At 40.3% G+C, this 26,985-nt stretch overlaps 1 protein-coding gene across 1 annotated transcript in view; it reads left to right on the forward strand.

Annotated features, from left to right (window-relative positions):
• Tenm1 (teneurin transmembrane protein 1) overlaps positions 1-26,985 on the forward strand; it is a gene marked incomplete at its 5' end in the record, with an annotated part of 130,744 nt that overhangs the window by 87,056 nt on the left and 16,703 nt on the right. Inside the window, 4 exons of the mRNA XM_051179100.1 lie at positions 4,829-5,195; positions 6,588-7,098; positions 19,220-19,392; positions 20,465-20,700. Coding sequence (XP_051035057.1) covers positions 4,829-5,195; positions 6,588-7,098; positions 19,220-19,392; positions 20,465-20,700 — 1,287 coding nt within the window. The remainder of the gene's footprint in view (positions 1-4,828; positions 5,196-6,587; positions 7,099-19,219; positions 19,393-20,464; positions 20,701-26,985) is intronic.

The following is a 26,985-nucleotide window of genomic DNA, read 5'->3' on the forward strand; positions in this document are numbered from 1 at the left end:
CAGATTAGCATTTCTCCACTTTTGGAAGTGTTATAGATCAAGACCAATTCAAAGAAATTGGCAGTGCATATTCATATTTAAGAAATAGGTCAATTTAAAGAAAAATAGTATGTCAACTCTAGTATAGTTGGCACAGGGTTGAAAAATCTTACACAGAAAAAATGAAGTTTATAAAAATGTTGAAAGAGAACTACATTGACTGGACTGGGTTTCTCTAGCTATAAATGTCCATGCCCATGAAGTCATTATTAATACCACCTAGCACCCCCTTCCGTGTGCCATGTTCTAGGATGAGCACCACACATCATCACATATCATTTAGTCTATATGATAAGTAAAACATTTTTCATGTATACACATTCACACACACACACGTGATAATTAACCTGTTTTCCTTGCTACAGATAAGAAAATCAAAGCTTCATACAAGATAGCCTAGTTTTCCTACCATCACACAGAACTAAGGGAGGAAACCCTGAGTCAAATTGTTAGAGGGAAACCAAGTATATAACTGATGGTCTATGTCTTCTTCCTCGTACGGTTAGTCCTGTAACTGAGGGCATTTTGAACTTTGTATAATCAAAGGGCTCGTGTTTAGAATTTGTTTTTACACATAGGTTTTTCTCTATAGGAGCCTGCTCTCTTCTGCACTGATACTGAGGTCAAAATTAGCTAGAACTTTAAGCCAACCACAGGACTGGTTGACCCGAGAGTCAACTTCCTTCAAGGCAAGTTTTCAATTAGCAGAGGAAGACAGTGCTGTCACGTGCCAACATCCCAACCAAGAGCTACTTTATGCTCAGGGTTATTTCTCAGGGAAGGTCCATTCCACCAGCTGGAGGCTATGACAGTGACCTTTAATGCTAGTTTAGCTTAAACACATTTTGACATTTTGAAAAAATTAGTATATTTTTACAAGGTGGGGCGAGCACCACAAATTAGACATAATGGTTTGCCTGTAGGCTGGGTCAGCAAGCAGAGTTGACAGAGCCTCCATTGCTGCTCTTGCATATCTTTTGACTCCCACTTCAAAAAGAATATGCTTTTATCTACCACCACATGCAACCCCCACTTTTAAAAAATAATTTTACAAATGGCAACACCTTCTGGAAGTTAACCTTAGATCCATTTAAGTAGCTCAGAGTGCTGGGATCTCTCCACAACTAATAGATGCTCCTTTCTGACAGCCAGAATCAGCTCAAAAACATCACTATGTATGTTGGGGGTTGGGGGAGGGTGGAAATGCTGTGTTTCTACTGTGGGCATAAAGCACTAGTTCCTTGAAATTTTACCTGGAAATGGACGTATTTAGCATAAGAATGACATAAAAGGAACTGACAATCTAAAAGCAGTGAAAAGGGTCTGTCCTCTAAAACGACCAGCCCCCTCGACTACTAAGTAGGCACACATCTTTCATCTGAGCAGATCTCATAGACAAGCTGCCCTGCTGAATCAAATGGGAATTAAAGGGATTCTGTGTAGTTGGCATAGAAAGTGTCTCAAAAGCACAAAGGCCACTTTAGTCACAGAAAACTGCCAGAGGCTGGCTCATTTGATGGGAAAGAAAACAAACAGACACAATGTCTGGTGTATTTTTGAGGCAATATTAAATCTAATAAACATGACACCAATAGTATCGGTCTAAATCGGGTGGAGAGAGTTGGAGAATTTCACAGCTGGATTTCTTGCCGCCAGCCTTTATCTCAGAGGCAGCCTTGATAGCTGAGACCAGAGGCTAAAATTGTTCCTTCCCTAGCTTCTGCCAGGTGTATGCTATTCCCCAGCCTCTGCCCTGGCTTTGGCTCTCAGAGTGGGGATAATTAGTACGTCATTTCAGCCAGCTTTGTTTTTTTCTGGGTCACTGACTTCAGACTCGATCAAAATAGGAGTGTTGTACTGAAATAAATTTATTTCCTCTTCCTCAGCCAGCCCTGACTTATTTCCTACGGGACCATGTTCCATAGGACTAGAGCACACAGACAGCTTCCGAACAAGTTTGATAGTGTATATAGAGGTCCAAGGTGGAGGCACAGGGTGAAGGAAGAGTCAACCCTCCACAATAGCAACAGCAGCAATAGCAGTGGCAGCAGAATTCACTCTGTCTCTCGGTGGCAGTGCACTGACATGCAAAGGCCTCAGACAGACATGCTGAGGGACACATCACCGCAAACTGTTCTGGGAGCTGTTGCTGCTGGTGTTTAATGTTTATCCAATGGCCTCAATCTGAAAGGCTTTGTAGAACATGCATACTACAAGCTGAGCTTTATACCCCATTAGCACTCAAAACTCCTGGCTGCCCAGAGGCATATGGTACTGACCACAGAAGGCCAACATTTGTCGAGGTGGAAGTAGAGGGCACACAGAGATGTGGGGACACAATGAGGTTGCTGAGTATTTGGGCGACACTCAGACATGGGGGCAAAAGGCCTTGTGTGGTATAATAAGGGGAAGCCAAAGGCAACCTTTGGTGTCCTCGCAGCACCAGTCGCCCACCATTATTGAAAAAAGGCTCTCACCTCAGACATCAGATTGGACCTTTTCCCACTTCGTTAATCCATGTACATAAGGCCTCTTTCAGCTGAGGAAGTAATGGCCCTCAAAATGCAGTGACAGCCCATATCTACTTTCCAAACTTTCAGATTCCATGAGAGAAACAAAGACTTCCAGCGGCTTTCACTCAAAGCTAAAAAGAATAGTTACATTACTTTCACTATTTTAGTCCTGAATAGGAATTTTTTTTCTGCCTTTGTCTAGCCTGAAAGGAAAGAAATGGATAGTAATGAGTGGTGATGTGGGGAGTGAAACACGGAGCACAGTTCTCTGAGAAGTGCCTAGGGATAAAGTCGTCACTATCTGGAAATGGCAGGGCAGGCACTGAGCCAACTCACGTCCAGAAAGTAGCTACAGTGCAATCATGTTTAGTTTGTATATCCCCAGCATCTAGCACAGCACTTGGACAGGACACACTAGACACAAGCACACACACACACACACACACACACACACACACACACACACACACACACACGCATTGTTTTGCTCCTCTCTATCATATCTCAAATCTCTGAACTTCCAATGTCCTCCATTGCCTTCCTAGTTTATGTATCTTAACTCCTTACCTGCCCAGCACAGAAGCCTCCTGCCTGCCTTAGCTCATCTCTGTGTCCCACATTGCCTCAACAGTAGCCAGTAAGATTCATCACAAACCCAAACATGACTATGCATACTTCTACTTTAAAGCCCTTCGGTGACTAGCCCCAGCCACAAGAACAAAAGTGACTGTGTCTTTCCTTTCATTAGCTGTTGTATTTTTTTTTTTTTTTTTTTTTTTTTTTGTCAGAAATGCCATAACGAATTAGAAAAGGTTAGGTGTCTTCAAAGACAAAATGTATTTTCTCACATCTTTGGCCACTAGAAACCAAAGACACATCTATTGGTTTCTCCTGAGACCTCTCTTTTTTACATTCAGATGTTCATCTTCTTGCTACATATAGACAACCTCTAAGTTTATGCAGTCCTAACATCTCCATTAGCATAATCACACTGTACAATTTGGATTAGAGTCTTAACTATCATAATTTATTCTTTAAATACCTTAGCATCAAACACAGTCACATTGAAGGTTAGGATCACAAGATATAAATTTTAAAACGACAAGTTTTACTCAGTAATATCTAGTCACTGCCTACCTCCTAGTTGCCATCACTTATTATTTCCACACACTGAAACTATATTAACCTTACTAAAATATTTATTCTAGCCAAGATGAGTCATGCCATCTAAGATGTTTAGGCACTTACCCATGCCATTTGCTCTACCCAAATCGTCCTCGGATTCATACCAGACTTCTCTCACTGGTCATTTCACCCTTGGCTTACATATCATCTTGTCTATTAATATCCTGATTCCACATCTATGTGAAGTACTCTCATACCCTTTCTATTGCTTCATTCTCACAACATGGAGAGCTAATCATGCTTTCAAAGGCTCTACCAGACCAAAAAATTACTTGAGGGCATAGATTTATGTCATGGAATAATTTGTTTTAATCCCTAAAGCTTAACACAAGGCTTAGTCCAGAGAATGTTCTCAACATACGTTCAGGGAAATCATAAACCAACCCATTTATTTGCCAAGATAGAAGACCCAAGAAGTAATCAAGATATAGCTAGGCAAGAAGTGTGTTCCCGCCTATGACTGCAAATCAATAGCTAGAGGATAATACCTGAATGATACATAGGATGGATACCAGGCCTATGCTAAATGGCATGCCCTGTCCACAAAGGCTGTTGATTGAGTAAAATCTGATTTCCCCATTACTTTAATGCCCCAAAATCTTTAGGACTTTGCTTTTATATGCATATGCAAAACAATAAGAGATTTTGGGGGTGGGGATTATTGATCCAGAAGTCCTACAGCAATAGCCTTCAGAATCATCTAGCAGATTTGTAAAAACATAGATGGTTGAGTCTCCATTCTTAGGGATTATGATATAATGAGTCTGGGATGAAGCCTCAAAATATATATTTCTAATCGTGTCCCAAGTGATGCTATGGTTGTTGGTCCAAAGACCACACCGTGAAAACCACTTATCCAGAAGATACTTCTGGGACTATGGAAAATAATTTATATTGGGTTGGAAATAGCATAAATGATAAATGGGCTTAGCAAGCTGTGTGATTGCCTATCCATCCCTCATTGCCAGACAGCATCAATGTTGCTAAATTCAGTAATAGTACTGAAACAATGTGCTGTTCATTATTTTTATGTTAAAATTGTCTCTAGAAAGATGTGGTAACTTAGGATGTGTGTTCTGTTCTTTCTGTAGGTGCGATTAGAGTGGCCAACAGACCTTACAGTCAATCCCATGGACAACTCATTGTATATCCTGGATAACAACATCGTGCTGCAAATTTCTGAGAACCGGCGCGTGCGGATCATTGCAGGGCGTCCCATTCACTGCCAGGTGCCCGGCATCGATCATTTCTTGGTCAGCAAAGTAGCTATTCACTCCACTCTGGAGTCAGCTAGGGCCATCAGCGTCTCCCACAGCGGGCTGCTCTTCATCGCTGAAACAGACGAGAGGAAAGTGAACCGCATTCAGCAAGTGACCACCAATGGGGAGATTTCCATCATAGCCGGTGCCCCCACTGACTGCGACTGCAAAATTGATCCCAACTGTGACTGTTTTTCAGGTATGACCTTTTTAGCAATTCACCAGCTCCCCCTTTCTGTTTTCAAAAGCAAAACCTGCATCAGTAAAGCCTAAAGGAAAACAAAAGGAATTCATATAAACAATTGTGTGCGCTAGTGGAGAAAGCAATGTATTGGGAGTTAGCTCTGACAGCTGACTGAGTGACCCAGAAAAGCCACAAAACCTTTTCACAATCCATCTGCCTTACTTGTTACATAGAGATAAGTATATTTCTCCATCATGTCACCTTGCTGGTCTTGGGATAAACAGATGTAATAACTTTTCAGATTCTCAAAATAGTTAGCATCACACAAATTTAAGATCATTCCATTATTTTGATTTTAGAGAAAGGAATATAGGTTTAAATATATATTTGCTGATTTTATTAAGAAAAAAAAATACTCTAAGTGACTGCTTTCCCGATTAAAGCATGCTCTATTAGACCTTTTAAAGGACCCCAAATAGACTGCTTTGAGAATGCACAGGCAAAATTCAATTCCACAAATGGCAAATTCTTACAGCATCAGTCTTCTGCATTACTTGATTTTCAAAGCTCTAAAATCCCATAAACAAGAGTGCCATTTTAACTGAAATGGGGGAGGAAAAGAAGAGTCTTTTCCACAAACATGGAATAGTTATTCTGGATATCAAACAGAACTCTAAATATCAATTGTTCTGCTCATGTCTGAGAAATGGGAATCCCTCCATGCTACATGCAAACCTATTAAGCGACTCATCCAGGAATGACTAGCCCGTATAAGGTTTGTGTTTCATTGAGCCAGCAAGTTGGTCAACATAATTTTGTTCAATATTTCCAGTATTTTCCTGGACAATGCAATATATAGATGTTTTAGCAATTTATATCTTTCTTGGAAGGTAACTCTAGTATTTATCTCAGTTACCAGCTTTGGTATTTGGAGTTATTGTTACACCTACAGATTTAGTATACTTTGTCAGCAGAACAACAGAAATCAACAGAAGAAATGACCTCTAAGCATAGTAGGACTGGAAGATTCTAAAATGAGTCCTGCAAGAAGCAACAGGAATGAGACTTACAGCCTGGCAGGCAAATTTTGTGTGACTATCATTATTTGCTGTTCTTGTATCTTGCAATACAATAGATTCCGAACAGCAGGATTTAGGAATTCACAAAATTGGTGTAACTGAGATAATTACATCTTACTGTTCATCTTTAGTGATACTGACTCAAGAATTGCAATCTTTGGACTGATCGGTTTCAGAATCATCAGGGGGCATGCAAAGAATGATGGTTTCCATGATTGCATCTTTTTTTTTTAAAATTATTTTTGATGTGTGTTGCTTTAAATCTAAGGTATACTCACTCAAATTCTTTTGGTGCCAATTATTTAAATTTGGTCATTTCTCCCCATAGGTGATGGTGGTTATGCCAAAGATGCAAAGATGAAAGCCCCTTCCTCCTTAGCAGTGTCACCAGATGGTACCCTCTATGTAGCAGATCTTGGCAATGTTCGAATTCGTACCATCAGCAGAAACCAAGCTCACCTAAATGATATGAACCTTTATGAGATTGCCTCACCTGCTGACCAAGAACTCTACCAGTTCACTGTCAATGGAACCCACCTCCATACCATGAACTTGATAACAAGGGACTATGTATATAACTTCACCTACAACGCTGAAGGTGATTTGGGTGCAATCACTAGTAGCAATGGCAATTCAGTTCATATTCGCCGGGATGCAGGCGGGATGCCCCTATGGCTTGTGGTGCCTGGCGGGCAAGTCTACTGGCTGACCATAAGCAGCAATGGAGTCCTGAAAAGAGTGTCAGCCCAAGGGTACAATTTGGCCTTGATGACCTACCCAGGAAACACGGGACTTCTAGCAACAAAAAGTAATGAAAATGGATGGACAACTGTTTATGAGTAAGTTTCTAATTTCCAACTCAGCCTTTGTTGGGTTTTTATTTGAAACAGAATTCCAGTAAGCACATTGTTTGATGACTTATGGCTGTTGTGTACTATTTTCTCCTAACAATCACAGTTAGAAAAATAAAAAATAAAAAGTCAGTCATCAAAAAGAAAATTTTACCCAACTCCTAGGGTGGGACCCATTTTTCCTAAGTAGTAGAGTATAACACTGCAGGAGACAGAAAAGAGGTGTAAAGTCCATACACACAAAAAAAATTTACTGCATCCCTGGGAAGACAAGGTAAAATTGTATCTAAATAACAAAACTAAAGGATGCTGCTGAAGCAGTAAAGTAACAGTGTGATTTAACAAATATTTACTGATCTCTGTGGGGTTTAATGGATGAATAAACAAGTCGGTGCCCAGCTCAACTCCATATCTGTTGCTGTGAGAGATAAGGGTGAAGTTAGAATGGAAGAAGTGGACCTTGAAAGGCAAATGTAAAATTCCACAGAGCACATGCTGCCTAGCAGCTCTGCTTAAGTGAAATGTGGAGCCAAGAGCTTCAGTGCAACCTCAGGCTTCCTTGGTGTCCCTGCACAAGTGGAACCTAGCATGCAATGGCAGTTACAGACTAGTTAATTCTGTTATAACTTCATTTCACTGGGAACTAACACAAAGTATATCTGACAGCAAGCTTCGAGGAAGTACCATGGCATGGAAATAAAGACCATTGCCCTTACCTTGTTTCCAAGTCAATCCACTCAGCAAGCCAGACTTTCAGCCCTCGGGAAGCACTTCCCCACAAAGAAAACTGCCTAGTTTCTAACAGTATACCCTGTGAGGATAATCCCTAGAGTCAGCACTCAGATCCTGGGGTTTCAGTCAAGTTGAAGGCTTTAAACCCTGAAGAAGTGGAGATACTAAGTGTGATGTGCTTCAGGTGTGACTATTCTTGTGCAGCATTAGACTAACTGAAGAGAATGAGTCTAGGGCCACAAAACTTCCTGAAGAAAAGAACAAAGCAACTGTCCTTCAAACTTTGGAACTTTCCCAAAGAAACGTCATTTATACAAAAGATCCGAATAGCTACTCCAGTTTCACTTGGAGAAATGGATTCAGTAGTTTCTGTTGAAGGACTTTCTCTGTTTGTGGGGAAGGGAGATGTTTTTTTTTTCTTTAAATTCTCTTACATCTTAATAAGACCAACAAAAGCTGATGTCCTCTAAGAATCCACTTGCTGCTAGATATCCTGTTTGCTAATTATTGTACGTTATTTTATTTGGCTCTCTTTCTAACAATGTGGGATATGTGATCCTAGCACTCCCATTTTACAGATAAGTAACTAAGATATGAATATTAACAGGTCCTGATTCACCTAGCTATCCAGAACTCAAATACAAGTATCCCAAGTCAAGAAGCCATACTTTAAATACTTTTCATTTAGGAAAATTAATTTCTAATAAAATAAGTGTCACTCCAGAATGCAATGCAGTTAAAATTAGGAAAAACTATCTTGAAACCTGCCTGTTAAATTCAGTCCTCCAAAAATATAGTTGACATGTTAACTAGTTTTCAAAACAACCAGATAAACTGTTTCCTTTTCATTTGTTCAATTAATATCTGTTACTATGTACTACAAAATGTTTTAGGCATGTCTAACCTTTAATACTGAGGCAGAATGATGTCATCTACTAAGTTCACACATAAGAACTATGAAATCAACTTCCAAAAGACTCACAAACATTTCATAATGTTTTAATTAAGTTGATTTTGTGTTGGTTTTCTCTTATAACTATCCTGAGATACACACACCCTGTAGGACACAGACTGAACATACCCGCTAGGTGTGTCGATATAACCATTAACAAAAAAGATAAAGTTCCATATATTCACGGAGATTACATTATACTGGAGGACCATAAGTTGTATAGAATTTCAAATAGTGATGTTATATGACAAATAGATATATGTATACATATATATACATATATATATATACGTGTATACATACATTTGTGAATATGGTATAAAATGTATTAATAAACTTGAACTAGTAAGATGGCTCAACAGGTAACAGTGCTTGCCTCCAAGTCTGATAACTTGAGTTTGATCCCAGGAACCTACCTGGTGGATGGAGAGAACTGACCCCAACAAGTTGTTCTTTGACTCCCCCCCCCCCCGATGAAGTAGGTAGATAGGTGATAGATAGATAGATAGATAGATAGATAGATAGACAGACATTGATAGATTAATGTAAAGATGTGTCAAAAATTCTATATACATTGTGAAAATAAGAATGATCAATATTTAATGACAAAGTTATATAGGATTTGTGAGGAAGTGAGTCAAAGACAACTTCAAGGCTTTTGTCCTAAGCAACAGAATATAGGGATTTCTATTCTTAGAAAGAAACATTATACAAGAAGTATTGTAAGGTAAGAGACTAGAAATTCAATTTCTGACAATTAGTTGAACATTTAAATACATAAGTCTGGAATTGAAGAGAAGCTAGGGATCCACATTTGGAATCAACCAAGTTTAAAATGTATTTAAATCCGTGAAACAGATGAGATATCCAGAAAAGTGAGTATAGACTAAGAAAAGATAGCAACAGAATGATCTTCATGCACTTCATAGTTAGCTTAAGAAAAAGGGGCAAAAGAGACTGAGAAAAGAGGGCCAGTGAACTAGGGAAGCAACATGTCTGGGAAGCCAATTGTCTTAGTCCAGCCCATTGGTACTCTTAAACAAACAATAGAAACGTGTGTGTGCGTGTGTGTGTGTGTGTGTGTGTGTGTGTGTAAATGTACTTATGCAGTATCATGTGTGTCAGAGAACAACTTTGTGGAGTTTGCACTCTTCTTCTACCTTTATAGGGATTCTAGGGATGATAGTCAGGCCACAAGGCCTGTGCAGCAAGTGTTTCTTCTACTCACTAAGACACCTTGTTAAGGACTAGAAAGTCTAAGAATCAGTGTATGGTATGGAGTACTCTCTGTTTACATGATGCTACCACTAACTGTGTGACATCACATGGCAGAAGGAGGGAGGAAAAGAAGTAGATGACTTCCAGACAACTCTTTCATAAAATCCCAAATATTAATTATTATGGAGGCAGAGCCCTCATGGCCTCATGGTCTACTAAAGACCACAACCTCTTCAAATTGGAGAGATGGCTCAATGGTTAAAGTCATTAGTTGCCCTTTCAGAGAACCTGAGCTCAATTCCCAACCCTGCATGGCAGCACACAACCACCCTTAACTTCAGTTCTAAGGTATCTGATGCCCTCTTCCAGCCTCCATGTGTGTCAGGCATGCAAATAGTACACAGACATACATAGTAAGAAACCTATATACGCATAAAATCTGAAGATGTTAAAATAAAAGCAGGCTGATAATATTTCAATTTACAAAACTGGGGGATGTATTCAGGCCCCCATTGCTATGTAAAACAGGTTATTCAAGAAGGAAAAAGGGGCTGAGTGAGAGCAGAATGATAAGTGACCTGCTTCATACACACATAACCCCGGGGAACAATGTCCAGCATTCCCAGAAAAAAAATGAAAGTATATGACATATTAACAAGTAAGTTGGTCCTGAGAATCTACCATTCTGTTTTGGATTGTGGAGATTGGTGTTTATTTGAAAGGAAGAAGATCCTGCAGTTGAAAACTGGATAGATTCATAAGTGTTCATGGCACCACTCTTCATAATAGCCAAGAAATGTCCATTGAGTGATAAGTGGGCATGCATAATACAATCTATCAATATCATGAAATAATACTCAAAAGTAGAAATAAAGTTTTGATAAATGCTAAAACATGGATCAAGCTCACAAGCATTAAGTGAAAGATGCTAAACACAAGAGGGGAAGTATCATATGGTTACATTTACAGAAAATGTCCAGAAGAGGCAAATCCATATAGATAGAACATAGATTAGTAGTCATCCAGAGCTGACAAAGGGAATGAACTGGAGTATAGTCAGGGATAATGAATATAGGCTTTCTCTGGGAAATGGTAAAAGTGTCCTAGAAGTGGTGACACTGGTTATGTGACATGACCAGTGTGCTGAAACATTAGAAACGTATACCCTTTAAAATACTAAATTTTATGGTATGTGAATTACCTTTCAGAAACAATAAAAAGGAAGTAGGATCAAGATTGGACACAGTGGATGAAGAATTATTTTGAGGACCTTTTTAATAAGGAGTAGAGAGATTAGAGGACACAGTGCGGGGAGGGGGCTGGGAGAAATGAAATCAACAGAAGGAACTTCTTGTTTTTGTTCATTTTTGTTTGATTTGGGTTAGGGTTTTAGTTTGAGGCAGGGTCCCTTTATATAGCTTTGGCTGACCTGAAACTCACATTATAGACCAGGCTAGCCTCAAATTTTTAGAAATTTTTAGTGAACTATATTTGCTTGGTGATGGAAAATGCTCAGTATAGAGATAAAAGTGTATGGTTTATGATGCCCAGTAGAGAAAAGAGTGTTACTGAAAGATCAGTTTGTATGACAGCTTTCTGCTGTTGGCATGTTGAAGCAGGAACACTATGATAAGCAGTATCCCCCAGAACTGTCACCAGAACTCAGCACACAATCAGTAAAGGGGAAGCTACTAACATCATTGTGGCATAACCAGTATTGAGACTCGAAGGAATAAGAAACACAAGCATCAACATGGAACTAATCTTGGAATTTTATGGCCACAAAGAAAAAGTAGAAGTCATTTTATAAATAAGGAAACAGAGTCCCAAAGCAAGGACTGTTCAGATTGTCTGTTGGCTATATCTAGAGTTACACTTATTCTTTCTGTTCCGCAAGTACCGTACAGTGTCCATAAAAGGGTGAATACTTGAGATCACAAGAATGGCAATACATAGTATGGAGAGCTAGAGAAGAAAATGAATTTGGGACCATCATTAGCTAACGAAGCCTAGTCTTTCCACACCTCCTTAACTCCAGTGAGAAATGCTCATGAACAAAGTTGCTATGTTGAGATAACATACCTCTTCCCTTTGAAGCTATCCGTTCTCAGGTTCAACAGCAGTCCCTAACAAACCACAGACCCTCCCTATCTTGCCAGGCCATGTAAGAATACATGGCTTTCTGTCCCTAATAATGGGCTGGAATCACCCACCTTCTGCATGTGGCTGGTTTCACTTATATCCTCCTATGCTTTAGACCTGGTCTGGATATTTCCACAAAAACATCCTTGTCTACCTGAAGTTGAGGAACAGGCAACTGAACCTATTATCTCAATCGGGATAAGTGTAGGCCTAAGCATGACAGAATTGAGAGGTTCTCCTGAACTCTCAAATGTTTTTCTAAAGTAAGAGAGTGGCTTCTTTCTTTGGCTAAAGGGGACAAATTGTTTTCCAGAAATTCTGATGTGAAATGAGAAGCAAAGTTTAGCAGGACAGAGATTTGATGTGTAGAGAAACCCATGAGACTAATCCATTCAACTTTCAATTGTCTGCAGCTATTGAGAAAACAAAAATGACACTTATGACCCTGAGAAGTGGATAATGTTCTTGTGCACTAGTAGTGTAGGGGCTTTTATTATATGATGGGATATTGTTTAAATAGTTCATTGATTTTTCATAATTCTGTTTGATTTGGGTCAAGATCAAAATTACACACCCCACGTATTATTACTTGAAGCCTCATTGCCCATAAGCATGGGGGGGTTAGAGTGAGAAATGGCTAATAAGGAGGTGAGTGTCAACACAAGTCTTGGATTGACAAGTACTCTGACATTGTGGCCTGACAAGCTAATGGACCTCTAATTGTAATGACCCTGCCACAATGGAGATCCAAGAGAAGGTCTTGCACTTCACATAACAAGCAAATCCTCTTCACCTTCAGAACTGAAATAGTAGCCATGATGCTTTTGCTCATTTTTATGCCAAAATATCTTCTGCTACATTAAATAGAAAAGGCCCCAGGCTGAGGCCAGATCTTTGGTTGTGTCTGCTGTCAGGTTAGGCCAAGTTAGCAGTTCTTCCATCCCTTTGCCCTTTATAGGAAGTCCTTGTACTCAGGAGGACCTTTGTATCTCCATGTGTTATCGATCTTTCAGTCCTCTGCATTCTCTGTTTCTAGACTCTTGGTAGTGCATTTCTTCACACACACACACACACACACACACACAAGCCACTTACTGACAAATGAGAAAAGTTTTCATAGTTCTCAATGCCTTCTAGACTATTTCGTTAAATGCTGACTTTTGTCAAGGGCTAATAATGAGGGATATCCCTTCCTCCCAGATCAAATTATAATGGGGCAAGATACATAAGCCATGTCTCTCTACAGAAAGCTTTACATGATAGTCACTCCTTCAAACACTTGAAATGGGGCTGGAGAAATGGCTCACCCATTAACACCTAAGGCTCATAGCCAAACATGAAAGATTCTAGTGTCTTCTAGAGCCATGGGATAGAAAAAAGCTAAGGCACTATAGGTGCAGCTCTTGACTCCAGGTAGGTAAATGACTACAATTTAATTTAAAAGGGGGCTGATGACGTAGTTCAATGGTTATAGTGCTTGTATAAGTCGGGTAAGGCCAGGGATTCTGTCTACAGCCCCGTCAAACTATCATCTCAGTTACCTAAAAGATTCTCATCTTGGATACATAAGACTCTCTCTCAAAAGCAATAATAATAATACCACCACCCAGGTAAACAAGAGTATAATAATAAAAATTGTTCCTTCAGGTATCATCAAATACCTTTCTTTTTACAAATCTTTGCTATAGAGCAATAATGAAATAAACAGAATTATGGTGATGCTCTAGAGAACCACAGAAAGACAGGGAGCACATGGAGGCTGCTAAGTTTAGGTGCATTATCACAGGACACCTATGTAAACTGAGTTAGTCTTCCTATTCTAGTTTTCTCTCTGCTAGTGAGTTAAAAGTGCTGAATAAAAGAAACTTTGGGAGAAAAGGGTTTATTTTACCTTGAAGGTTACAGTCCATCATTGGAAAAAGTCAGAACAGGAACTCAAAGCAGGTACCTGGAGGCAGGAGCTAAAGCAGATAACATGGGGTTTGCTGGTCTATTCCCCATCCTTACTCAGCCTGCTTTCTTATAGTACCTAGGGCCACCTACCTATGAACTCCTCTCACATCAATCATGGAACCAGAAAATGTACCCCAGGCCAATCTGATGGAAGAATTTTCTCAGTTGAGTTTCCTCTTCTCAGATAACTCAAGCTTGTGTTAGCTGACAAAAACCAGACAGCACACTTCACTTCCCAACACTACTACTATCTTCAATTTTACCACATTGGTGCTCATATCTGGCTCTCCATTTCCATTGGCAACATCCAGTTACCAACTCTTTTAGTAAGTGAATGTTGTGAGAATCTACTCTTGGCCAGACTCTGAGAATGCGGAGATGACTGAGAGGTCAAAAGATGTGAACTTAAGAGTCAAGTGAGGAAGGCCAGGACATGTGATAACACATTTGATGAAAGCAAGAGCTCACCATTATCCCTTACAAGAACTGAGATTAGAACCTCCTTAGAGTTCCAGTTGTTCCCAGTCTCCCCATCCACTACTCAATTGCCATCATACCATTGATCAGGCCACCCTATCCCACCCCCCCACAAAAATAAACCTTCACATGCCTCTATATTTCCTACTAACTTCATATTTACCTCCAGAGCCTGGTATACCACCCACTATCCTGCTCAGGCCCAAGCTTGACTCTCCAGCCTTCTTTCCCACTTCCTTGTGATCAAACAGCACATTCCCAATGTACATTCCACATGTGTCTGTGCTGGTCTCAATGCTCCTACTTTATTTGAAATGTCTTCTTTCCCTCCCCAGTCTCTGTGCACTTTCCAGGATTGAAACACTACCAACCATGCTCTTCCTCTCTCTCTTATACTCAGTTTAGCAGAAACTGACCTCTGCCTTTATTGGGCTTATACAGTTCTTCTTTTACATATGTACAGGCCATCTCCTGGAACTAGAATGATTTTTTTGTGCACGTTTCATCTGCCCTACTAGAGACTTCGAGTTTGGCTCAGCATGGTTTCCCAGGACCTAGCACATGACTCTATTAGCTGAGTGAAAGTCACATGGGAACAGAAGTGCATTGTGGACTTGGAAGTGCATGATAAAAAGCAAGTTCTATTGGTGGTGACAAAGATGGGTTCCACTATTTCCTAAAGAATGATTAATAGATTGGTCCCTTCTGACCAGAGGTAGTATAAAGGTCTTACTCCTTTTTCCTTCCTTTTTATAATATAAATAATGAATCATACATTTACTAACCTGAGTATTTTCTTATAGGCAAAAGTAGGGAAGCTTCCAGCTTCTATTCAGTGCAGTTTAGACCTGTCTTAAATGTTCCTCAGGGAAAATATCACACTATATTTTATGAGAAAAGATTAGGCCAAATATATTTTTAATAATGTATAAATATAACTTCCCCCAACTAAAGTATACCCCCCTCAAGGATAATGAATTCTAGGGCCCGAAGAGATGGCTCAGCGCTTAAGAGAAGCGACTGATCTTCTAGAGGACCCAACTTTAATTTCTAGCATACATAGGCTTAAAACTGCTTCTTTTACTCCAGGTACAGGGAATCTGATACTATCTTCTGGCCTCCACAGGTACTAAGCATTCCATTTGTACACAGACACACATGCTGGGAAAACACCCATGCACAAACATTTTAAATTTAAAAAAGGATTACTTTCCTTCACATGCTACACCCGAGCTACACACATGTGCACATGAACACACACATATATGCAAATGCTCATATCTACAGTCTATCACAGTGCTTAACTAAAGAGTAAGTATCCAATATTTGTGTATGCCCTCACAGTAAGAACACTGCAAAATCAGTCTAGGAGTGACTCCTTTGATGTCAAATCTCCTGTCACCAAACTCACTTCTAATGACCAGGAAGGCAATACGCATTGCCTAATGGTATAATTCCCTTGGCAGAAGTCTTGTCTCTGGTTAAATGAGCTCTCTATACTGTCTGGAGAAAGGAGGGAGTTGTTCCCATGTTGTGGCCTGAGGGGATCGGTTGAAGCATATTGGCTTGTACTCTCTGCACCAAAGGATGCAAGCTCCAAGTCGGGGGGGGGGGGGGTGGAAAACAAAACATGAGAGGTTTTGATTAAACTTGTTTCTTTGACATTCAGCCTGGACAGATGCATTCCCTGGTGATGGGAGTCAGGGGTGATATGTGACGGGGGAGGGGGAGGGGAACTCAAGCAAGCCCTGGGAAATCAAAGGCTCTCTTTCTTTCTTGTCCACTTTGAGCAATCTTTCCAAACTTGCGGGAATTACCCACTGATGTTTACATCTGCCTGTAGCTCTTCCTTTGGTAATGACCCCGCAGAAAAGAAGTGGGTCTCTTCTGTTTTGATCCAGAGCCATATAAATGATTGAGCACATGAGAGACACCACACTACAAACACTACCAAATGGAACTGCTTTGACTGGGATGAGCAGAATGTGGCAGTGTAAGTGTGTTGGGAGGCTGGGATCCTTTCTTTGTGATGAAGATACATACAAATGTGCACTCTGAAATAAGAAATCCTGTCCAGCCCCAGAAAGGAAATGAGGCAGGATGACTTTCTAGCTACTCGGAGACTAGACAAGCCTGTGGGAAATGGTACTTTATTCCCTAAAACATTACCTCCATCAGGAGAAAAGGACCCAGCAGTGGCCTCCCACCTAAATATGTCTGAGTAATTCTAGTCTTACCCAGAACTAACTCCCTTCACCCAGTATACTTCTGTAGCCTTATGAAACTGTGACTGGAACAGAGTATGGAAGGAACATTGTGATTGTGATGTTGAGAAGAAGCATTAAAATGCATCTTGGCCAAGAAAGCATATGACTTCATTTTAAAAGTATTAAGCAGATTGGTTAGCAAACCAAATTTATTTGCAAGCTTTAAGTGCAGTCAACCAGAACTTTGGACTCTTGCATCTATGTGCATACATGGCTCTCTCAATTGCATCTGAATTTGTTTCACTCTCACAAATGGGCACAATCACTGAACTCTTTCATACAGAATGTTGCCCTAAAATAATGAGAGGGCTAGAGTATAGCAAATAAAATACAACAAAGGTTTGCATAACTGGCGGGGAGGTTGTTTCCCCCAAGTGAAAAAAATCAGTTGTCAACCTGTACCTACTGAGCCTCTCAGGGCCAATTTCCTGCAGGAATGAAGAACTGTGGCATTGACCAAGATTTGAGGCAAGCCCCTAGAATTCAGGAAAGGAAAATCCATGAGGCAGTTGTCCATGCTGAATGGAGACCAAGAAGGAACTTCTATATAACCCAAGCTGCTGAACTGGCACACTCTCTACGGAGTAAAGCTTGCAACAGCTGCCCTCTGTCTGCAAATTGGCAACTTCTCCTATGGAGAGCAGCAGCGTGATTCCATTGCATGATAAAATATGGACCCTGTCTCCTTCCTATAGAAGGACCACCTGGCAACAAAGGCTGGGACTGCGCCTATACTTGTACCTACCCCATCCCTATACCTACCTTACCCTACTCCCAACCCCACTCCTATCCCTTTCCCTACTCCTAATAGAGCCTTTCCATGCTGCTTTCTGACCCAATGCCTGCTGCCTACAGGTGCAGAGCCCCAGAGCAGGCTGTGTGTAAACAGACGGGGTAAAGGAAAGACTTTTGCCATTAACCCCAGGCACAAATAGCAACTCTGTTTGGCCTTAACAATGAGTTCTTTGCCGCATAGTAACAGCACACCAAGAATTTTTCAGTGAAGCCCATTTTGAAAAAGGGGGGGGGGACCCAATTAGGCAACATAGCAGAGTGTCTATGATGTCGAAGGACCAATTTGATTGACTCTCTGCATACATGCAACTGTTTTAACTGGTAATCTATGTGTGTTCCTAGACACAACATGTATGTAGGACATTGAACTTGAATTAGCATTGTGTATATCCTCAAGTGCAGCTCCATCCTCTAAAATACAGTCTATCCAAAAGTAGTCTAGATTTGAAAGTCTCAGCAACTACCTAAGTTCCTTACAACCTGGTGGATTCACCCTCAACTCCCCCCCCCCACTTCACAGAACTGTTAGAGAGTGAGGGAGAGCCAGACTCTCCATTGTGTCTTTGCTGCATCCGGTTCACTTTGGGTAAAAAGAATATAATTGTTTTTAACATTTTAAAAGCAAATAAAAGTGCTTAAATATTTGGCAATTTGCAACTTGAAAAGAAAACAGTAATGGGTTTCAAAGTGCGTGTCTTTACTTTTAATGAACTGTTTATTTTTCATGGTTCCATTGGCAATAAAATACCAGCTCCACATCAAAAGCCTTTAGGGAGGCACTTTCCATTTGGAGGACAGTGTGATTGCCAATAATTTTGATTTTATTTTTTTTTAAGAAACTCACTAGACTACATTTCCAGATTTGGGTTATTGCCTATTATCCCAGGTAATTATTATTTTTGTGTATGTGTCTTCCTTCATATAGGCAAATTACAAGCATTTATGCACTCACTATACTCCAGAAAGATAAAAAGAATTTAAGTGATAAGAAGATCAGGGACCTCCAGAATGTTTTAATGAACATGTTTCCATTATCCTCTGTGCTTGTTCATTTTGTTGGAAGAATGATTCATTCATTTCAAATTTGGCAACTTAAAAAGCAGCAAATTCTAATTTCCCCGTCACAATACAGAGTCGGTTTATTGGCCTGCTTGGGCTTATGAGGGGCATTTTGAGGCTCCTTTCCCTTTGACAACAGCACCCTCTGCTGGTTTTTACAATTCATCACTAGTAATGGGATCAATCCAAATTGCAAACAGAGGTTTCCCTGCAACATTGCACCCAGCAGGGCGAGATTCATAAATCAGTTTTCCACTCTGGTGATTCATTACCAGATATATTTTTTCTGTAAAACAGCACAGCTCAAGGAATTCATCAGGAATTCAGAAGCTTCAAAAACTACCTTCTTTTGATTAATCATCTCTTTGACCTTTTTCTTTCTATTGGACAAGGTTAATAATATTCGTTATCACTAAAAAGTTAAACCGTACCAGCTTCCAAGTGATTTTTGGTTTACAAAGGCCAGTTATCATTGCCAAGAAGCTTCAGGGTTGATATTTGTTATGATCCTCAGGTATGACCCCGAGGGACATCTGACCAATGCAACGTTTCCTACTGGAGAGGTCAGCAGCTTCCACAGTGACCTGGAAAAGCTGACGAAAGTAGAACTAGACACATCTAACCGCGAAAATGTCCTCATGTCAACCAACCTGACAGCAACTAGTACTATATACATTTTAAAACAAGGTAAGTGACCCTCACAACTCCACCTGGGCTCTCTATTAAGTAACTGGAATCCCCCTCTGATTGAGAAGATGGGTTCTTCCTCCTACTTTCCGGCTGAAACACAGACAAATTCAGACTTTTCACAAGTTCACGTATCCACTTTGGGCCACAATCTGTGGGAGTAATGAGGTTACATCCTGCCAAGTCTGATCTCCCATCAAGTCATTTCCCAACACACAGTGATTTGTAAAGTTCGTTTAGGGTTTCCTAGGTTGGAAGACAATAATAGAGTCTGTGCCCTATCTGAGCTTAGCATTCTAGATCAGATCGGACATGGATGAGTAAAAGGGCAAATTAGGCAATACACCAAGGAAGAATACAAGTGGTATGAGAGAATTAAGAACCCATTCTACACAGAGCAGCGAGCAGAAATATTTGAAGAGAAAAATATTATTTTGAAAGAATGTGTTAAAGGCTATAGGGGAAGTGGACAACGAACTACTTTTCACTGCTTAGTCATTAGAACTCACTCTGCTGCTAGGCTGTAGGGCAATTCACTCCGAATGGAGTAACACCAACTTTTATCTCATGGGCTACAGTGGCTATGATGCCATCCCTGGGTGGCAACATGCTGAGTTGAATTTCATACTCTTCTCATTCTAGCTCTCAGCATACCAAACTAAGACAACAAACACAAGTCAGAGAAGGAGTCTATGAGGAAATGCTTTTAAAACAAAACAGCTAACAAAAAAGAGACCAGCCTACTGTGTGAGACAACAGCAGTCTTTTATCCTGTTCACAAGATATAACCCAGTTGTAAAAATAACAAGACCCAAATGAGTAGAGAATGTAGCTATCTGTCAGAGGAGTGGTCTAGCCCAGAGTGGAGTTAGGCTCCCAGTGGTCCATCTGCTCAAACTTTCCCAAATGTGTCACTTGAAAATAATTGTCTCTTCTCCTCCTTCTCCTCCTCCTCCTCCTCCCTTCCTCCTCCTCCTTCTCCTCCTTCTTTTTCTCCTCTTCCTTCTTCTTCTCCTCCTCCTCTTCTCTCTCCATACCCCTCTCCCCCTCTCTTCTGCTCATCTGTCTACAGAAAATACTCAAAGTACCTATCGGGTGAGCCCGGATGGTTCTCTACGTGTCACCTTTGCCAGTGGGATGGAGATCAGCCTCAGCTCAGAGCCCCACATCCTGGCAGGGGCTGTCAATCCTACTCTGGGAAAATGCAACATTTCTTTGCCTGGAGAGCATAATGCAAACCTCATTGAATGGAGACAGCGAAAGGAGCAAAACAAAGGCAACGTTTCAGCTTTTGAAAGAAGACTGAGGGTAAGGCCTTCCCTTTTGAACCAAGGACAAAAGTTCGTGGGTTCCCTCAGAATGTGAAGAGCCTCCCGAAGTGGTCTCACTTCTCCAAAGTTTTTCTGGGTGACTGGCTAGCTTCTATGATATACTAATTCAAGGGAGAGTGCTAATGGCTGATGATGGGTTCAGTATCTTTAAATGTACATTCTAATAGCAGCTTTCTTTGTCATTAGCCAGCTAAAGTGCTCTAATAGTAGCAATTTCAGGCACAAAAAAAGTCTGGCCAGAGAAATATAGTTAGTCAAGAAGCTCTTCAGTACCCATCGCCACCTGCCCTGGAGATGCTTATTAGATTCCCCAAGTTGAGCCAGGTTTCCACCTTTGGTTAGAGAGAAAGAGAAGAATGTGAGTCATAAGGCACCATTTAGACATAGGCAAGATGGGAGGGCAAAGTCAGTGAATGACACATCACTAGAGCCATAGAAGCAAAGAACTGGAAGTGAGAATAGGCTGGAGGAATCAAACAATCATGCCTGAGGGAACTGAAAGCTTTTGGAGTTTTCAAGTCTTTACCAAACACAGTTCCCTACAGTTAGGCCGAAATCTCTGTCAAACACTGGCCTAATGTGTAGGAAGCCTACAAACACCATAATACCCTCTTTACCTGTTCTTTCTTGAACATTAACCAATGTTATGATGATGTGGCCAGATTTCCAAATACAGTAGCACTCAGTATCAGCATCAGAGCAACTGCCAATCTGTAGAAAGTGTTCATTACTGAGGCCAGGACGCAGAGGACCTGTATCTCACCCAGCACGCAGAGAATTCTTGCATTCTCTTCAATCACTGTAAAAGAATGATGGTAAATTGAATGCTGTAGAAGCACAACTACCAACCAACCATAGAGCTGCAGAGGGAAGCAAGCAAACCAACCAGTCATATGGCTTGATGCAGAAAAGATAATCTACAAGTGTGCTTGCTTTTTAATCAGCTCTACTGATGGTATATAGAAACAGTCTTTAGTAGGTTTCGTGTGTTTTGTTTCTGGTTTTTAATAATAGCTACTGAAGTTATTTAGAAAAACAAGTCCATCTGTATGTTTCAGTTCTATTGATCAGTCTGTATTAGAGCATTTACCAAATAGGCCACTGAACTCAGAAGTGAATCTAGCCTAAATCCTAAAGCTCTAGATGTCAGCATTTATGTCTGAGTTCTTCGAGAAATGTGCCTACTGCATAGACATTGGAATGGGAAAGGCAGATGACCTAGCCTTGATACCTGGTTTTATACCTTGTTTGATAATGCTGTTTTGTTGCAGCGGTCACAGCAATGGTGGCAGTGATTTGGTTTGGTTCTTGTTTTTGCTTTTGCTTTTGAGACAGAGTCCCTTTCTGTATCCCAGGCAGAGCTCAAACTAATGATTCTCCTGCCCCAAACTGAGTACTGGGATTAAAGTCCTAGGCTACCCACCAGCTTCTTTTTATACTATGAAGTGAACATGTGATGCTATGAAAAGTTAAGGATTCTCTACAAATGGTTTATCATCTTAATGACTGATCACAGGAAAACAGAACTTTTACTTCCTCCCCAACTTATATACTCAATAAAATATTATGAACCAAATCAGGGAGAGTGTCATTTCAGGGTTTTTAGTCTTTGGGATAACCCATTCTCTACTCTGTGACCTTGGAATTTTCTAGGATGGTCCAATCTCTGTTCTCCCTACCACATTCAAGTAATAGAAAGAAAGTATCAACTGTAATGTGTATATAATATCCTCTAATTTTCTTATTTTTGAAAAGCTAAAAGCCATAAAACACCTAGGGTTTAGTAAATGCTAAGTATGTTGACCCACATTGCACTCTGTATGGTAGAGTTAAATAGATTTGAAGACTGGATTGTGAATGCAACAAATTCCAGGCCTTTTTCTCTATGCAACTTCTAATGTACTCCCTGAAGTCTTGGAAATGAAGGATTGGGCCCCGTATTGGCTAGGTAGTGTGGCTGTGCCGGTCCCTAGAAATCTAATAACAGTCTTTTACATAGACCTAGTGCCTCCGAGTTAACAAAATGCTTTCACAGCCAGAATTTTATGTGATCACCACAGCCATCAATTGTAGTTATTCCCAATTTACAGATAAAGACACCAAGGCCCAGAGAGGTCAAGTGATTTGCCCAAAGTCAAACAGCTATTAAGGCTCAGAGCCAGAGCTAAAATGCAGGTCTTCCCCCTAGTACGGTACTATTTCCACTGTATCATGCCTTGCTGCCTTGTCCCTTAAAATAATTAATCTATAAATCATTGCCCCACTCGGTACAGCCACCTTGGCAGAGCCTGACTCCTCATTTTCAATGCTGACAAAAAGAGACAAATAATCACCTCTAATGTACTGGCAAATGTGGGTGGTTCAGGACAACTGGCTGGCCTCCAGGCAAAGAGAGCATGAAGGAGACAAAAGAAGGAGAAAGGCTGTTTAACTGGGCAATCCTTATCTGCCCTCCCCATTCACAGGACCTGGTGCATTACTGCCTTGGTTTCCCAGTGCCAGGCATGGAACGGAATGCCTAGTGGAATGAATGCATTTCCAAAAGACAGGTGTAGATGCAAGGTGGACAAAGCAAATAGTCTTTGCCCACTGATCATAACCCTTCACTTCTGGTAGGCTTGTAAGGGTGATGACAATGTTCTCTTTCTATCTAAATGTGCAGGGACCCATTTGTAAGTATACCTCTAAATAACAGGGTCCCTGATGTTCTCCAGTACCAGAGGGTCGTAACTAAACCATTTGTTTCTCCTGCTGAAGCTGCTACTCCAGAACATGAGCAGATGGGATTACGAAGAGAGGTTGAGACTACACATCGCATAGTCACAGGCCATAGAAACCCTCTGAAAAGCCACTCTCATAATTTGTAAAACACAGGCACAAAGTGACATCTTCATTTAAAGGTCCATGTTCCAAACCCTACCTATCGTAGCCCCAGATTTCCTAGCTGGAAAACATTTCAGGGGAAAACCTGTATTTAGATGAAAACAAGAATTCCCTTCCTCCAGTGATCAGTGGGGATTTCTTCCCCCGTGCACACAAAATAAGGTAAGAGAAGCAAATTGTTGGGAAACATGGTATTACGTACAGCCTATGTAGGCCAGGCAACTGTTAGCTCTATCATCCTTCACAGGCACCACTGCATGAAATAGATCACATTAATATTTTGAAAGTTCATCTATTTTAAAAATCTATTTCCCCTAACTTGAGTTGTGTTGGAATCATCTTCCTCATAAAGTACTTTTGCATCCAACCCATGTATCCTCTCATCTGCTGTATAAATCTGTCCCCATAAATACGTTTCCCTGGACAATAGAAGAGTTAGAGTACAGATAACAATAGAGCCAATTGTCAAGGAATTGGATGTTCTCCAAAAGCAAACTGCTTTAGGAGCTACAACCAGATTGCACCTTGCTGTGTCTGTGGATAATCATGTCATATGAGACTTATCCCAGTATTGAATCCCAGAGTTCTTTATATGATTTCATAGAGTGAGCAGCAAAGTTCTGAAACTATAGCTTCCTTTATTTTCTTTAGAAAAAATCAATAATGGAAACAGCATTTGAAATCAAACTTATAAAATCCAATAGAATGATTATATATTGACAAACAAAAAGAAGAAAAGTCTAACACCCTCACAGGTGATCTTCCCTCTACTTAAAGATAATTGAAAAGGGCAGATATGTGTATGCATGTGTGTTTGCTTGTGCATGTGGACATGAGAGGTCAATCACTGGTGTTATTCCCAGGAGTCATCTAACTTGGTTTTTGAAACAGAGTCTCTCACTGGGATACAGAGCTCAACATTTTGGCTAGACTTACTAGACAGTCAGCAGAAGGGAACTTCTTTTCTCCATTTCCCCAGCCCTAATAGTGTATTATTATTATTGTTGTTGTTGTTGTTGTAATAATAATAATAATTTTTAACTTTTTTATTTTTCTTATTTTACACAACAAACCCAGTTCCCTCTCCCTCCCTCCTTCTCTCCCACCCTCCTATGCCCCCCAATTACCCTCCCCTCCCATCCCCATCTACTCCACAGGGAGGGTGATGCCTTCCAGGAGGGTCAACAAAATCTGTCAAGTCATTTGGAGTAGGGACTAAGCCCTCCCTCATGCCTCTAGGTTAAGGGAGTATCACTCCATGGCGAATGTGCTCCCAAAGTCATTTTGTGCACCAGAGATACATCCTGGTTCCACTGTCTGAGGTCCCTTAGACTGCCCAGGCCTTCTAGCTGAGACCCATGTTCAGGGGGTCTGAGTCTGTCCCATGCTGGATTCCCAGCTATCAGTCTGGGGGTCATTAGCTCCTCCTTGTTCAGGTAAACTGTCTCTGTGGGTTTTGGTAGCCTGATCTTGTCCTCCCTCTCTGTATCTGGATTCCAGTTCGGCTCAGTGTTTAACTGTTGGTGTCTGCTTCTGTTTCCATCAGCTACTAGATGAGGGCTCTATGATGGTGAATAAGTTAGTCATCAATTTCATTACCAGGGAAGGGCATTTATGGTAGCCTTTCCACTGTTGCTCAAATTGCTAGTTAGGGTCAATCTAGTAATATTGTAAGTACACACTACTTTCACATGGGTGCTAGGGATCGAACTCAGATCCTCATGCTTTTGCTTCAAGCAATTTACTATCTCATAGCCTTCAAAATAAGATTTTCAAATACAACATGTAAATATTAATATGTGACCGAAAATGTTAAAGGGAAGAAAACTCTTGTTGAAACTCTTGAGTTCCAAGCTGGTAAATGGAAAATTGGAGTCTAAGCCAAAAGCATAGTAGAATTCACTTCTGTCCTCAGAAACAGCCTGAAAGAGCCATCAGCTATGGGATAAGGATTCTCATTTCTGACTGTTTTACCTTCCTTCTCATTAGGTTTGGTAGAGACATTCATTTTATGAAGTTATACAAGGATATATATTAACCCACCTTTAAAATGCACCTGCAGTCTTCTGTGTTTCTGTCCCCCCCCCCATCCCCAAGGAGTAACCAGAAGACAGGAAATTTCAGGCATCAAGACTGATGTATGGTATTGTGTTTTGGAAAGCGGGCTTTGTTGGAGTCTTCAAATCACAAAAACTACTGCTTCTTGATCTTGAAATTGCTATAATAAAATAATTAGGATGAGAGAATTGTTTCACATATGACTTCACCTATGCATAAATATTAGTGAATTGCTATCATTTTTCAAATGTGTTAGAAACTGCACAGATGAACTAATCAACAAGGAAGTCCTTAAATAAGAACAAGTCAATCAGAAGTCAAAAGCTGTACAGTTAAACCATATGGTTAAGTTCAGGTGCGAAGAATAAGAGAGATTATGAGAAAGAAGTAGAACACCATGACACTGCAATTTCCCATCTCTAAATGAAGCATATACACTGTGCATTCTCTTGTAGTACTAGTAATATTGCCATTAACCATAATGACAATAGCATTTGAAGGGGCCTCTCTAGGTATATCATCATATATTAACTTATTCACCATTTATAACATCTCATCAGGTGGGGTTTTAGTTATTTCAATTTTACAGATAAGAAACAGAAGTTGCATAGTTACTAAGTGGTTGTTTTAAGATTTGAAGACAGGAAGGCTGGCTCCATACATTTGAGCATCTCCTAGGTTCTCTTCTAGCACTAAAATTTTCTGGAATGTCAATACAAAGAGACTATCTTGGGAACAAAAATAAAAAAAAAATAAATACAAAGGAAATTGTAAATGGCTATCCCAAGCTAGTACTAACACTAAAGACATGCTATTTCATTTATAGGCAACTCTAAAAGGAAAACAGACCTGAGTAACCTTTTGATTGTTAAACTGGAAATATCAGTAAAACATTAAAATCTGTGAATTAATGTATTGATTGATCTTTAAAAGTCCAATACTAATTACCTTAAAACTAGTGAGAGTAGAATACAGTGTGCTACTTTAAAATCAGCTGAGAATTTCCTGCCCATCCCTGTGACTTCATAAAAATGCAATACGGTACACCTTCCAAGCGTTGATGCTGTTTGGCCTGTCTCTTATTCACCTTCTGTCTTCAGCAAAATTTAACAGGTAATTAGGTTGTATTATGACCTGAAATGCTAGTCTCCTTGACAGTCTCCTCCTCTTTATAGAGGAAAGAAAAATCAACTGCCCTGGCTGTAGCTTTGGGGAGTGTGTGTGTGTGTGTGTGTGTGTGTGTGTGTGTGTGTGATAGATTTCCTTTTGTGTAGAGTATCACTGTTAATTATCTCAAGTTGTCCATACATCTACCTACTAA

The sequence above is a fragment of the Phodopus roborovskii genome, unplaced genomic scaffold, assembly GCF_943737965.1.
Source record: "Phodopus roborovskii unplaced genomic scaffold, PHOROB, whole genome shotgun sequence".
In the NCBI taxonomy this organism is placed as follows: domain Eukaryota; kingdom Metazoa; phylum Chordata; class Mammalia; order Rodentia; family Cricetidae; genus Phodopus; species Phodopus roborovskii.